This window comes from Camelus bactrianus, chromosome 14, assembly GCF_048773025.1.
Source record: "Camelus bactrianus isolate YW-2024 breed Bactrian camel chromosome 14, ASM4877302v1, whole genome shotgun sequence".
In the NCBI taxonomy this organism is placed as follows: Eukaryota; Metazoa; Chordata; class Mammalia; order Artiodactyla; family Camelidae; genus Camelus; species Camelus bactrianus.
In genome coordinates, this window is record NC_133552.1 from 2923914 (window position 1) to 2939074 (window position 15161).

The 15161-nt window shown below is 43.4% G+C and overlaps 1 protein-coding gene across 2 annotated transcripts in view; it reads left to right on the plus strand.

The window, feature by feature from the left end:
* Positions 1 to 15161, plus strand: part of ATP8A2 (ATPase phospholipid transporting 8A2) — a 416513-nt gene that overhangs the window by 79556 nt on the left and 321796 nt on the right. For both annotated transcript variants that reach the window (XM_074377942.1, XM_074377943.1), the window contains exons 11-15: positions 2286 to 2451; positions 6582 to 6709; positions 7463 to 7540; positions 10073 to 10161; positions 12952 to 12996. In XM_074377942.1, the coding sequence (XP_074234043.1) occupies positions 2286 to 2451; positions 6582 to 6709; positions 7463 to 7540; positions 10073 to 10161; positions 12952 to 12996 (506 nt within the window). The remainder of the gene's footprint in view (positions 1 to 2285; positions 2452 to 6581; positions 6710 to 7462; positions 7541 to 10072; positions 10162 to 12951; positions 12997 to 15161) is intronic.

Genomic DNA, 15161 nt, shown 5'->3' on the forward strand with positions numbered 1-15161 from the left:
GTGAACTGGTTCACCCCCTGGAAAATGTCAGAAGTCCATAAACTCGTGGAGTCATAGAAATAACATTTATTGTAAATTTTTTTTCTATCTGTGGCTCCAGTGAATGTTTATTAAAAGCGATAAGATCATCTTTAGTTTTTAAAAGGTTAGGGTAGGCAGATTTGAAACCAGTCTTCTGGCTCTTGCCATGAGGTCAGAGGTGAGGTGTCCCCATCGGCCCTGACTGATGACAAGCTGGCCTTTGCTGATGGATTTCCGTTGAGATTCTAGTGGAATATTTTTAGAAGTCTATAAAGGTCAAATAATTTAGAGAACTAAAGTGAAAGGGAAAAAAAGAATAAAGACAAAGGAGATGCTGCCATGCCGTCTGGATACGTACAGGACTGCAAAATTGCCAGTGTCACGACTCCCCGACTCCCTGCCCTGCGGGAGGCCAAGGCCGTGGTGGCAGCAGCCCTGGGTTTGGTGACAGAATTCAGATGGCGGTTTCATCGGCCTTCTGGTGTGAGCGTCTCCATGGAACGTAGATGACCGTCTCTCCTGTTTGTCTCGGTTTTACTTCCACTTGGTGACTCTGTGTTACTTCCAGGGCCGTCTTTGCCCTGGCTCTGTTAGCGTCAGGCAGACAGGGAACGGTGAGGGAGAGGGCTGGCTTAAGCTTGGCACAGGGCACCATTTTTCATGACCAGTCAGTGTCCTACAAATGTTCAAGTCACCTGATCTTGAGGGTCAGCGTAGCCTGTAAAGGCACGGGGCTCCTGACTCAGACAGAGGCCTGTGGGCTGAAGCTCCGCCGGGTCCCCCGTCCACTTTGTGGCTTCTGGTCTGGCCCAGGCCCTGCCCACCTCCAGGAAGAGATGTTACCATCTGCTGTCCCCTCCCAGCCATAACAGATGACGCCAACTCAAAACTATGTGAAGCTCCTGTGTCACAGTTCTGGAGGTCAGAAGTCTGATGTGGGTCTTCCCCACGTCATGTGTCAGCCAGCAGCATTCCTTTCTAGAGCACTCTAGGAGGTTCCAGAGGAGAATCCGCTCCTTGCCTTTTCCCACCTTCTAGAGGCCGCCTGACCACCCTGGTTTGGGAGCCTTGTCCTCCGTCCTCAGAGCCTCGGTGCTGCGTCTGTGGCCACCCTCCGGTAGTCACGTCTCCCTCTGACCATTGCTGGGGAGGAGTCTCTCCTCTGCTGTTAAGGACCTGTGTGGTTAAACTGAGCCTATTTGGGCAATTCAAGTTAATCTCCCCAAGTGGACATCCTTAATTTAATCACCCCAGAAAAGTCCCTTTGCCATGTGAAGTAACACAGTCACTTGGGTCCAGGCGTTAGGACATGGACATCGCTGGGGAGGGGCATCATCCTGCCCACAACTACCTTCAGGCATTTTTTGATAAAGTGACTTCCCGTGAAGAACCGTCCAGTGCAGGCAGCTCTGTTGACTTTTTCCACTGCTGGGGGGATACAGCTCCACGCTTTCCCCCTGAGGTGCAGTGGTCCTTGAAGCTGGCTTGAGTGAGTCTTTCTGAACCAGCTCTCACCACTGACTTATCCTCTAGCTGGGCTGGCTTCCCTGCCGGCAGTGAAGGCAACCTGTGAGCGTTTACGGGCGGTTAGGCTATCTTTCTGCTTTTGTTTTATCCTCCTGTCTACATTCTGTTTGTTTATGGTTTAGGACTCCGTTCAGATTTCTCCTGGCCTCTAGGCTTTCCTTGCTTGCTTCCTGTACATGGTTTTCCCAATGAACTCTCTGTCCATCCATTTCTTTTGACACCTACCATTCTCTTTCGCATTGATGTGTATGTGTTTGTGTGTGTCTTTTTTTCTCAATTAAATTTTGAGCTACTGGACTTAAAAATATCTCTCTGTGTATTAATTGTAGAGCTATGTTATTACTTTGAAGATGGTAGATTTCTGTGATCTTTAAGTTTCTCTAGAATTATCAACATCCTGATTTCTTTTAAACTGGACTTAAATGATTTAGAAACTGTAAGGTAGTGAAAGTAGCTAGTTTTATGTGACAATGTAATCGTAAGAGGTGCAAACTGAGTCGTGTAGGCTTGAAATATGCACTTTTAACATGATAGAGTGTGTCTTCTGTCTTTACTTAAAACTAGCTGTTGATTCAGGGACATAGTACGCTTTTAAATTTCATTAGTTATTTGGCAAAAAAGAATACAGTCTTTTACTTTTGGTTTGTTGAATTTGGTTAGCTTACCTCCTTTTCTCCCTACTCTTGGCCCCCAAGTTTGTTCTGTGACCCTTACTGATTTTAAATGCTCTTGTGCAGAATTCCACCAAAGCACCTCTCAAGAGATCGAATGTTGAGAAGGTGACGAACGTGCAGATCCTGGTGCTGTTTGGCATCCTCTTGGTCATGGCCTTGGTGAGCTCCGTGGGAGCCCTGTACTGGAATGGGTCCCAAGGGGAAAAGAACTGGTACATCAAGAAGATGGGTAAGTGGCGGGACAGGTTGCCTGTTGAAGTGGACGGTCCTTCCAAGCATGGTTTGCGCATGGGGGCCACGCCACCCTCCCCTGCCCTCTGGCTGTTGTCCATTATTAGCAGTCTTTCAGGACCTGGAAGGTGCGGAGTCATGTGGTGAAGGGAAGGTGGGCACATTTGGGGATTGTTTTATACTCAAGTGATTATTTTTTAACTGTTAGGTTGTGAGTTTTGTTTTTTAGGCTTGTAGGGATTATCATGTACAGCTTAGTTGATCAGCATCAGATTACTTCAGATTAATGCTGATTTAATTCCAATAAAATGCAGAAACTGGGCTCCAGTGTAGATCCATGTCCTCCCCTGCTCTGTGTGATTGCTATGTTTATAACACCCATCTTTGTTATCAACCCAGTAATTCAGCGTCATACTCACTCTCTTGCATAATGTTACATCTCAGAAGTGAAAAGGAAAAAATAACCTACGGATTTCACATTAACCTATTTACTTACTATTTACTCCTCTTTCCGGTCGGCTTCATTTCTTCTGTGCGTTTGTGTTACCAGCTGGTGTCATAGCTTTGCTTCAAGTAGCTCTGTTCTCTCCTCCCTCCTTTGTGCTGTCGTGTGCATTACATCTGATTTTTTGCCACTTTTTAAAATCCAAAAGAAAAGATAAAAAATAATTATATTATCTTTTATAAGTACCTATATAATTACCTTTATTGCCCTTTGTTTCTTTATGTGGATGTAATTACTGCCTGGTATCACTTCCTCTCATCCTGGAGAATTTCCTGTATTACTTCTTATAAGGCAGACTGGACAGCAACAGATTATCCCAGTTTCTATCTTTGAGATGTCTTTATTTCTTCCTTGTTTTTAAAGGATGGTTTTGCTGACACAGAATTCTTGTAGGAATTCTTGGTTGACATTCTTTCTTTGCGGTACCTTGAATGCACCATCCCATTGCCTGCTGGCCTCTGTTGTACTGATGAGGTCCGCTGTTAATCTTACTGAGTTTTCTCTTGTGTGTGAGTCATCTTTCTGTTGCTGCTTTCACAGTTGTATTTGGTTCTTAATAGTTCTGAGTTTATTCTGTTTTAGGTTTGTTGAGCTTTTTGGATATTGTACAGTAATATTTTTCATTCAGTTTGGAGAGTTTTCAGCTATTTATTCAAAATTGTTTCTGCCACATTCCATTTCCCTCTCCTTCTGGTACTTCCATTATATGTATGTTGGTCCACTTGATGTGTTCTGTGGGGCTCTGAGATTCTGTCAGTTTTTCTTTATTCTTTTTTCTTTCTGTTCTTCAGATTGGATAATCCCTATTAATATATATTTGAGTTTGTCTGTTCTCTCTTGTGCCGGCTCAAATCTATTGTTGAGCCCCCTTAGTGATTTTTAGTTATTTTATTTTTTAATTCCAGAATTTCCATTTGGTTCTTTTTAAACTTCTATCTCTTTATCGATATTTTGTAATTAATGTTCATTGTTATCTTACTTTCTTTTAATTCTTTGAATAGTTTTCTTTAGTTCTTAGAATGTGTTTATAATAACTGCTTTGATAGCTTCGTTTGGCCCATCCTTTGGGCTTGTCAAAGGCAATTCCTATTAGTCTTTTCCTGTGTCTTTGTATCATAAATTTTGGGGACTGAAAACTGGGAATTTCAGCTAATGCGTTATAGCAGGACTCTGATTTCCTCTCCCCCCTGCCCTCCCCCGCTACTTTTTGTTTATTTGTTTCATGGCTTGCCTGGAGTATTTCTGGGAGGTTTGTTTTTCCCTCTAATGTGCAGCCTCTGATGTTACTACACAGTTTTTATTTACATGTTTTTAGTTTTTAATTCTTTTAAAATGTACAGTTTAAAGTGTTTGGTGAGTTTTAGTATATTCATAGATTCCTAGCAACCCTCACCGCTACCTAACTTGACAACATTTTCGTTATCTCAAGAAAGAAGCCCAGTCCTGATTTACCAGTCACCCCCACCCATTGTTTTTACTTTTAAGCCAGGATTCCTGGGGGTCAGCACAGCTTAGAAGTCAGCCAGTGGTTGGTCAGAGGTTGTCCCTAACCCCCTGGAGTCAGTAAGGAGCCAGCTGTCTGATCTGTGTGTGCCTTGGGAAGTGTCTGCAGTGTTCGGGGAGTTTAAAATCCGCCCCACTTCAGTCAGGGACCAGCAGCTCCCAAGCACTCTCCCCAGTCCCTCCCGAGCAGCTGCAGCCCTGTGTGTGGACCTGGCCTGGACCGCCAGGGCTGAGTGTAAGCTTGGCAAGGTTTCTCTGGCCGTCTGTTTCCACGCATCTTTCTGTCTGATTTCTGGCTAGTATGCCGTTGTTTGCCCCACTGGTACTGTGAGACCTTTGTCTTCCTCGATCACGAGCCACTGGGGTTGCTGTTGCTTTGGCAGTGCCCTGCACATGGCGGTTTCTGTGCTTCAGATAATGTCAGCTCCCTCAGGCTGCTCCTGTTCTGACAGCCAGTCCCACCCTGGAGCCAGGGGCGGGGAGATGAGGGCTGCCAGTCACCATCTGGCACCCACCCACCCAGAGCAGAGCTTAAGCAACCCGGACCTGGGGGAGAGAAGAGGAGGACAGACCAGCTTAGACGCCAGAGGCTCCCACTTAACTCACACTGAGTAGATGTTCTTGAATCCACGCTTTTGACTGTTTTGTGTGCTGTGTGATCAATGTCTGCACTTTAAATGCTTGTTTTTGACAATTTAGTCCAGTTTTATTGCTTTTTTTTTTTTTAGAGATTTGCCAATCTCTTTACACAGCAATTCCAGAAAAATAAATAAAATTTAATGATAAAAGTTTTTTGAATAATAAAGTGGAATTTTTTTAAACTTTGGGTTGTTTTCTTGGGAAGACTATTATTCCCATCTTTCGATATATTTTGAACTGGTGGAAACATTTTTTTTCCTTTTCCTGTTATCATGTAGAAAACTCACACACCTTAACTGCCCAGAACTCCTGTTGCCATTGACGCATGTGGGAAACATGACTGGGGCTTCAGTTGTAGATATGAAAAATCCCTTGATTTTGGTTTTTAAAATTTGGATTTCAGTCATGTCATATGTTTAGCTTCAAACGTGAAGACTGTTAAACTTTGCACATGTTTATTCAGTTCCAAAATGTCGTGGTCTGGGTAAATAGACAGCATTGACAATATATTTGTATACAAGCCTTGTGGAAACTGGCATTTAAATTGCTCAGATAATGTCAAACGCTAGTACTAGCTGCATGATTTATACTGGAAGAATATATATACTTTTAGTCCCATTCATAATACTTTGTGCTTTGCTTTCCTTGGGGTGAAGTCTGAGCAGCTCTGGTAAAAACCATCAAACTTCCCATTTGCATCATCACTGTCCGACTTTTGAGTTCAGGTCAAAGAACTTTCCGCTTCGACACACACACACTTTGTCCCTCCTCCCCCTCTCCTGGTCCCTCCTCCTGTCTAAGCTGACCCTGCCTCTGCTTTGGATTCCATCCTTTGGGAAACTTGTTCCATCAAGACATCCCTTCTCTTAGCTCCCAATGAGCTCTAGGCGTCCTGCCTGCCTCTCTTCACCCCTCTCCCCGTTCACACCTGCCCCCTTTCTGCCAGCTCTTTGGGGGTGTCTCAGATACGCCCACACCTCAGTGAGGCTGCAGACACTCCTGGCAGCCACTTCGGATGCCTGTCCTCTCTTCTGTACCCCCTTTAGCTCGCTGCCCTGTCTCTACACTCCAGGACCCGAGGAAAGCCGCTGTTCCCTGGGTGGCCTTCAGTGACCGTGCCTTCCCACGAGAACGCTCCTGCCTCGGCTTCCGCAGTGCCCTGGGAGCTCCTCTTTCACAGGCGGGCCGCGCTGCTCGCTCGCATCGCGGGGGGCTTCCTCCCGCCTCCTCCCCTCCCCCGCAGCCTCCTGTCGGAAGCCAGCTCTGTATCACAAAGAACTATGTCCTACCCGTCTTCGAGTCCACAGTTTGTGCCCCATAGTAGGTGCTCAGTAACTGCTTTAACTTGAATCTCTAAATCCATACATCAGCCAATAAAATTTGTGAGTGGGGAACGTCTTTCAGAAATGTTCCCACATAGCAAAGCCCAGGGAAACGGAATGGAGACTAAGCTACACCGACAGTCTGGCTTTCTCCCACAGACACGAGCTCGGACAATTTTGGGTATAACCTGTTGACCTTCATCATTCTGTACAACAACCTCATCCCCATCAGTCTGCTGGTGACTCTCGAGGTGGTGAAGTACACGCAGGCCCTCTTTATAAACTGGGTGAGTACCACCCGGGCGAGGAGCTGGGCCGCGGGGGCCGCGCCGGCTGGCACTCCCCAGCACCTCTCAGGGCCTTAGTGATTGAATGGAGCTGGCAGGGGTGCCCCTGAGCAGTGGCAGTCGTGACTAGGCACTTGGCACCTCAGCGTCCTGGTCCATGAAGCGGGCAGGGCAGGACCACCTATTGAAGGGGCTCTCGTGCACCTTCAGTGCAGTAATTCAGAGGCTTAGCAGGTGCCACTCGGGGGAGTGGGGAGGAAATGGCCGCAGCTGCTCATGCTTTGGAGTCTACGTGGTGCAGCAGGAAGTTCTCTTAGGGGTGGCTCCTTCAGTGTTCACCCTGTATCAGAATTCGCCGTGACGGCGCTCTTGGGTTCTATTGCAAGAGCAGAGGTGGCGTTTCCAGGGAACTGCTGTGGCCATTAAGTGCGGGACCGCGGCAGCCAGGATTTGGAGACCAGACACTTCCGTGTGCATTTTTATTTAGCTTCACAACAATCCCAGGAACAAGGTACTAGCTGAGCCTGAAAACATGAGTTAGTCTCAGTCAAGAAATGATCGTCTCGAAGCCAAATCTTCTGTATGTAAATAAGTACCACGATGTTTTCTCTACAGTCATAGACACTGAATTTTCACCCCCAAATTAAAAATTAACGTTTATATTGAGTTACCTGTTTTTAGCTTCTCTCCGTGTTGGTCAGCAGGAGGGATTGATGGTACATTTTTTCTGAAGTGCCCCCGTCTCTCTCTCAGGACACAGACATGTATTACCTGGGAAACGACACCCCTGCCATGGCCAGGACGTCGAACCTGAACGAGGAGCTCGGGCAGGTGAGCCCCTCTTTGGGAACTTCGGGAATGTGATGTAAGCGTGGAGGCAGACACGTACTGGAAGGACCCTGGAGAGAGCTGGCAGAAAGAATTCTCCATAAAGGTGGTTTTGACGTCTGAAGAGCTCTGTAGAATTTGAAGGTTTTATAAAGTACAAGTGTTACTAGGTCTGACTTGCTTTCTGAGGCATGGATGTATCTTACCGCCTAGAAGGTACCTGCAAAAAATTTAGTACAAAAACTACAGTACAACATTGTTTTGGACTTAAAATTGTTAATCAGGTGCAAATGACAGGGCACACAGTGGTTAAGATACCTGGATGTGGGTAACCCTACAAAACATGTGGGGGGTAGTCTGAAGGACATAAATCCATACAACCTCACACATGTTCCAGCTTGTGTCTCTGGAGTACTTTGGGGAGCCCGTTTCTTTTGCACCATCACCCCCGTCACCCTCCTGCCTTCGCTGAGTGACGTTCTGCAGCACGCCGTCACCCTGTGTTGGGATCGCTGCAGGGAGTACCTCTCCTGCGTGCAGTGCAGTGAAAGGTTCTGATTCCCTTTGATACATCTTACACGAATCTCCCAGCAACCCCGTGGGGTCAGGGTGATACAGATCAGACTAAATCTGTCCCCTCCTTGAACTCTTCTCTGGTTTTCCAGTAAAGTTAATGTGTCTCTCTTCTGTGTTCCCCTAACAGTCTTTCCAACCATAAATACAGTAAAATAAGAGGTCTGGCAGGGCTACCTGCCCATGTCCACCCTGGGACTTCTGAGCCCGTTCGTGGGTGTGGATGTTCCCGGCAAGCTCTTTGGTCTCCTCCATCATTTTAGCACAGCGCTCACTGCATCTCTGTTCTCAGATGCCGTTGAACTGGACCCAAACCCCAAAGGGCTCGGGGTACTCAGGCGCCCAGGATGAAATAATTCATCCTGATTGGAAATAGGGAACGTCTGCATGGGGATGTTGTTTTGAGTTGGAACTTAAAGGATATGTTAAAATTCAGTAGCCAGAGTGACAGAAAGTCCTAATAATTCCTTATTATAAAATTATCATTTTTATATATTTTGATCTAATCTTTTAATTTTTAAAGAAGAGGCAGAAACACTGCTTATTGAAAGGCCAGTTCTATTGAGTTTTATATACCCCTAAACTTACTGCATATAAAATTTATGTAAAACTTATTATTTATACTTAAAACGTTTAATTACCCATAGTGTACTTTTATGTTTTATATATGTCTTACATTATATATTAGATTTATTTCATATAAATATATTTTATGTTTCTATGTTATATTTGACTTAAAGCTTTAAGATCATTAACAATCTTTACTTGAAGGACCTTCGGTTGCTTTAAAAATAATTCTCAGGGTATTTGCTTGTGTGGTGTCATTAAGAAAAGTGCAGAGTAAACAATTCATGTTATTACTCCCTCTCCTATAAAACAGTGCAGCATGGCTACCCTAGCATGGTTCTTTGGGATCCCTGGAGCATCCAGTGGCGATCCTGACCCCTCTTGAAAAAAATCACTGCAAAGCTGGAATTTTTACTGGAGTCAGTTCTGTTAATTACTCCCCCCCTCAACAGTCCATGGTGTAATTTACACATAGTCTGATGTTACATGATTTTCTGGCCAAACCCTTTATTTCATAGATGTGGAAATTGAATCCAAGAAGGGTGAGGTGACTTTTCCAGAGCCCACATGGCGGGTTGGTATCCAGAGCCTCACCGGGACTGTCCCTTCCCTCCTGGTCCTGAGTTCTCTCTCTTTCCCATCACGTCATCTGCACGCCGGAAAGAAAAGAACTCACCCAGCACGTGGGCATTTGGGTTCATCTCTTTTGCGCTCACTTAATCATGTCAAAATGGTTTGCTTATTGACCTCCACAGAAATTTCTCTCTTCTCCTTTGTATACTGAAGGTTTAGCGCGTTACATTTGTAAAGCGTTGTGCCTTGGAAAGTTGTGTAATCTGCAGCAGTTCCACGCTGCCTTCCTGTAATCTCACTGCGATAGTGACTGAGAAGCTTTGTGTTTGTTCTGCGCTGTTTCAGGACGTGCCCTCTTAGTCCAGCTAGGGGATGGAGTCTTAGAGGGAAGTGCTTTGTGGTTGCCAAAGTCCGAGCTTGTCATCTTGGGATATTGGGCACAAATTCTGTATGAGATCAGAGACTAGCTTGAAGGATGCCATGTCACTGAGATGCCGGGTGGCAGGAGTTAATGCTTTCTCTCCAGATCTAAAATGGACCCTGAGCTGTTACTGACGCCTGCTTTGTACGTTTCTGCACAACTGGACTCTGAATTGGTTTTTGAAAAGGTTTTTAAGTGGCCTAAGCATTAAAATATATTTATTTTATAATAATATGTAATTATGACGTACTATATATATATAGTTATAAAACATACTTTGCTTGCTTAAGGAAATTTCTTTTAAAAAATTAATACAGATTTTGAAAAATAAAGAAGACTTCATTTATTGACATTTGCATCTTATTTCATTTGGTATATGTTTTTTCTATTCTTTGATTTAGGTAAAATACCTGTTTTCTGACAAGACCGGAACTCTTACGTGCAACATCATGAACTTCAAGAAGTGCAGCATCGCTGGGGTGACGTATGGGTGAGTGTCTGTCACTGACTGAAAAGTTTATTTGTATTCCTCTGACAAAATAAGTTTATTTTTAGCTGCTTAATCAAACACCTTGACTTTCTGATATTTTGAAAGGAAATTTATAAGGGACTTAGATTGCTAATTACTATGGAATGTGTTTTCAACTGAATGGGGCCCAACATAGAACGGTTAAAACATGATTTATTTCTGCAAATATTAACCTAGTGAGAAATCTCAGGGAATCTATAAATTTATATTTCTAATCTAATAATTAGACATTTTTAACTCATGGTTTGATCTGAATGCTGTCCTTTTTTTTAAATCGAAGTACAGTTACAATGTGTCAATTTCTGGTGCACAGCACAGTGTCCCAGTCATGCATATACACATATATATTCATTTTCATATTCTTTTTCATTAAAGGTCATTACAAGATATTGAATATAGTTCCCTGTGCTGTACAGAAGAAATTTTTAAATCTATTTTTAATATATAGCAGTTAACATTTGCAAATCTCAAACTCCCAAGTTTATCCCTTCCCACTCCCTTTCCCCCAGTAACCATAAGATTGTTTACTATGTCTGTGAGTCTGTGTGTTTTATAGATGAGTTCATTAGTGTCCTCTTTTTTTCTTTTTTTTTTAGATTCCACATATGAGTAATATCATATGGTATTTTTTAAAGTTGAGGTATAATTGACAACATAATGATTTGATATTTGTATACATTGTGAAACAATCACTGCAATAAATCTAGTCAATATTCATCACCATACATAGTTAGAAATTTTTTTTCTTGTGAGGGAGCTTTTAAGATTTACTCTCAGCAGCTTTCAAGCATGTAATACAGCATTATTAACCTGTGGTCACCATGCTATGCACTATAGCCCTGTTCCTTATTTATTTCATAACTGAAAGTTTGTACCTTTTGACCTCCTTGACCCATTTCACCCATCCTCTACCCTTGCCTCTGGCAATCACCAATTATCTTTGAGAGCTTGTTTTTTTGTTTGTTTGTTTTTTGTTTTTAGATTCTACATATACATGAGATCATGTGGTATTTGTCTTTCTCTGCCTGACTTACTTCACTTAGCATAATGCCCCGAAGGTCCACCCATGTTGTTGAAAATGGAGAGATTTCTTCTTTTTTATGGCTGAATGGTAGTGCATTATATATACACCACACTTTCTTTGTTCATTCACTCATTGATGGACACTTTGGTTGTTTCTGCGTCTTGGCTGTTGTAAATAATGTTGAAATAAACATGAGCTTGTATGTCTGTCCTTTTGAGATAGTGTTTTTGTTTTCTTCAGATAGATACCCAGAAGGGAATGGGTGGGCCATATGATAGTTCCATTTTTAAGTTTTTGAGGAACCTCCATACTGTTTTCCATAGTGGCTGCAGCAATTCACATTCCCACCAGTAGTACACAAGGGTTCCCTTTACTCCACATCCTTGTCAACATTTATTTCTTACCGTTTTGGTTGTAGCCGTTCTAACAGGTGTGAAGTTTTGATTTTGGTTTTGATGTGCATTTCCCAGATGATCAGTGACATTGAGCACCTTTTCATGTATCTGTTGGTCGTCTGTATGTGTTCTTTGGAAAAAATGTCTATATATCCTCTGTTTTTTAATTGGATTGGTTTTGTTTTGTTTTGTTTTTTGCTATTGAGTTATATGGGTTCTTTATATATTTTAGATATCAACCCCCTATCAGCTTTATAATTTGCAAATATTTTCTCCTATTCTGTGGGTTTCCTTTTCATTTTGTTGATGGTTTCCTTGCTGTGAAGAAGCTTTTTTAGTTTGATGTAGTCCTACTTTTAATTTTTGCTTTGTTCTTGGTATCAGACCCAAAGACATCATCACAAAGTCCAATATTAGGGAGCTTGTCACCTATGTGTTTTCCTAGGAGTCTGATGGTTTTAGCTCTTACATTCAAGTCTTTAGTCCATTTTGAGTCAATTTTTGTGTGTGGTGTAAGATAGTAATCCCATTTCATTCTTTTGCATGTGGCTGTCCTTTTTTCCCAAAACCATTTATTGAAGAGTCTGTCTGTTTCCCATTGGATATTCTTGGCTCCATTGTCATAAATTAATTGATGAGATATGCATGGGTTTATTTCTGGCTCTCTATTCTGTTCCAGTGATCTATGTGTCTGTTTTTATGCTGATACCACACTGTTTTGATTACTATATCTTTGTAATATAGTTTGAGGTCAGGGAGCATGATGCATCGAGCTTTATGCTTATTTCTCAAGATTGCTTTCACAATATTTTTTACGGTTGTATATAAATTGTAGGATTGTTTTATTGCTGTGAAACATTGCCCTTGGAAATTTGATACGGATTGCATTGAATCTGCAGATTGCTTTGGGTGGTATGGACATTTTAACATTGTTAACTCTTCTAATCCATGAGCATGGGATATCTTTCCATGTCTCCTCTGATTTCTTTCATTAATGCATTAACGTTTTCAGTGTACAGGTCTTTGCCTCCTTAGTTGAATTTACTCGTAGGTGATTTTTCTTTTAGAAGCAACCGTAGATGGGGCTGCTTTCTTATTTTCTCTTTCTCTTGGTTCTTTATTAATGTGTAGAAATACAAAGGCTTTTTGTATGTTGATTTTTGTATCCTGCACCTTTACTGAATTTGTTTATTCTAACAACTTTTTGGTGGAATGTTTAAAGGTTTTCTATGTATAATAATGTATGACCTATGCTGAAGATTGTTCTTTGTGTGAGTAACTGTCTTTTTGATCACAGTTTGGTGACTACTCTGTTTTTTCTGTCTCTGGCAGTCATTTTCCAGAATTGACAAGGGAACCATCCTCAGATGATTTCTGGTAAGTCAGTTTTAGCAGTTCTTGATCCTTTTGTGGGAAAGGCTTTGGAACAATCTTCTATTGGCATTTCTTACCTGAATATTTTTTAAAATAAAAAGTTTCATGTATGTTATTTCAAGAGAGAACCAGAATGAAATGTAAAGATGAGTATTTTAAGAGTCCAGCGGTGCTGGAGGGCTCTCACAAAAACAGCCCGCCATTGGTCCAGGATTGTCCACTCACTTCCTGCCTCTTACCTCATCTTCAAGGCTGTTTCATACATATTATAGCGTGTGTCAGGATTTCATTCCTTTTAAAGGCTGGAAGATAATCTGTATATGTATATTACCACGTTTGTTTATTAGTTCATCTGTTGATGGGCTCTTGGGTTATTTCCACCTTTCGGCTGTTGTGAATAATGCTTCCCTGAACGCTGATGTACAGGTATCTGAGTTTCTGCTTTCACTTTTTTTGGGTTTCTATGTAAAGGTGGAACTGCTGGGTCGTGTATTAATTCTGTGCTTAACTTTTTGAGGAACCACCAAACTGTTCTTCATAGCAGGGCGACCGTTTTACATTCCCTCCATGATGTACAATTTCCCCACATCCTCACAACACTTGTCAATTTTGGATTCTCTTTTTTTATGTAACAGCCGTCCCGGGGGGGGGGAGTGGTATCTCAGTGTGGCTTTGATTAGCATTTCCTGTAAGACTAGTGATGTTGTTGGCTAATGTTTTAAGATTTATACACTCAGAGAGCTGATGGTAGGGCCATGTGTGTGGAGGGGGCAGTGTGGTTGATGACTGACTGGCTTCCCTGTGGGATGGTTTGCCAGGACTATTAGTGGATCCCAGGGTGACAGCATCTGTGCTGATTGCATCTTGTGAGCTGGTTCGTCTTTTTCTTGATGGAAGATTTCTTCAGTTTCCTGCCAAGGGCTACGAGTCTGGCCAAAGCTGTTAGGGGAGCTGCGCGGAGGCAGAGGGTGGTTGATCATACCTCTCAGCTTATAGGGGATTTCACTTAAAACTGCTGTGTGGGGACGATGCCCTGTCCCACCTGCCTGTGTGCTCAGGGTCTCCGGGTCCTGGCTACTCTGGTTTAAGCTCTCTAGAGGATGGCCCTTCGTTTCTCTCTGGGTGCGCTGGCTCGGTGGCCTGGCTGTGCGGGGTAAGGGCGGTGTTCTTGCAGGCTGAGTCTTCCTCAGGTGGACCTGGAGCTTGTTCTGTCTCCCACCTTCCCTTTATCTCACAGGTGCCTCGTACTGCCATTTCCTGCCCCTTCACAAGGTTCCGCTGGGGGCTGCGGCTTGCGTCCTAGGTGCCCCGCCCCCGCCCCTGCAAGCTGTGGTTTCTGTTCTCTCTGCGGTGGTAAACTCCGATGTCTGCTCACAGCAGCCCTGCTGCCGTCTTGTCTCCATTGTCTTTGTCCCGGAGAAGGGGTTTCAGAAAGAAATGGAGGTTCACGGACGTACTCAGCCCTTCCCGTTTCTTCAGTGTGTCAGCACGTGGCTTTCATGTCAAGTTTCCTGTTTCGTAATTATTTGCCCTTTTCTCTTTCATGCACAAGCTCTGCCCGTGGATGGCTGCACAGATGCAATGCCACAAGGCCTCTTACTCTGTGCACGTGAAGCAGGCATGGTTGGAAGTTTTCCTTGGTAGATGCGGAGACCAAACAAAATGATCACGTCATGGCGTTTACCCTCGCGTCTGTTTCTTATCCTTGTAACTAAGCGTGAACCTACAGCTCTCCCTTGGCTTACAGCGGGCTATGTCCTGGTAGCCCATCGTACATTGAAAATGTCCTAATTCAAAAATGCGTTTAATACACCCAGCCTGCCGAGCATCCCGGCATAGCCCAGCCTCCCTGGGATGTGCTCAGAACACTTACCTTAGCCTACGCTGGGCAAGAGCATCTAACCCAGGGCCTGTTTTATACTGAAGTGTTGAATGTCTCACGGACTTTATTGAGAACTGTACTGAAAGTGGAGAACAGAAGGGTTGCCTGGGTCTAGGACGGGGGTCAGGGTGTTGGTTATTCACCCTCGTGATGGGGGGCTTCCTGGGAGCTGTGGCATCATGGAAGAGGATTGTGCCCTGTGTTTCCAGCCCAGGAAAAAGCCGAAATTCAAAATTTGAAGTATGGTTTCTACTGAACACGTATCACTTTGCACCATCGAAAAGTG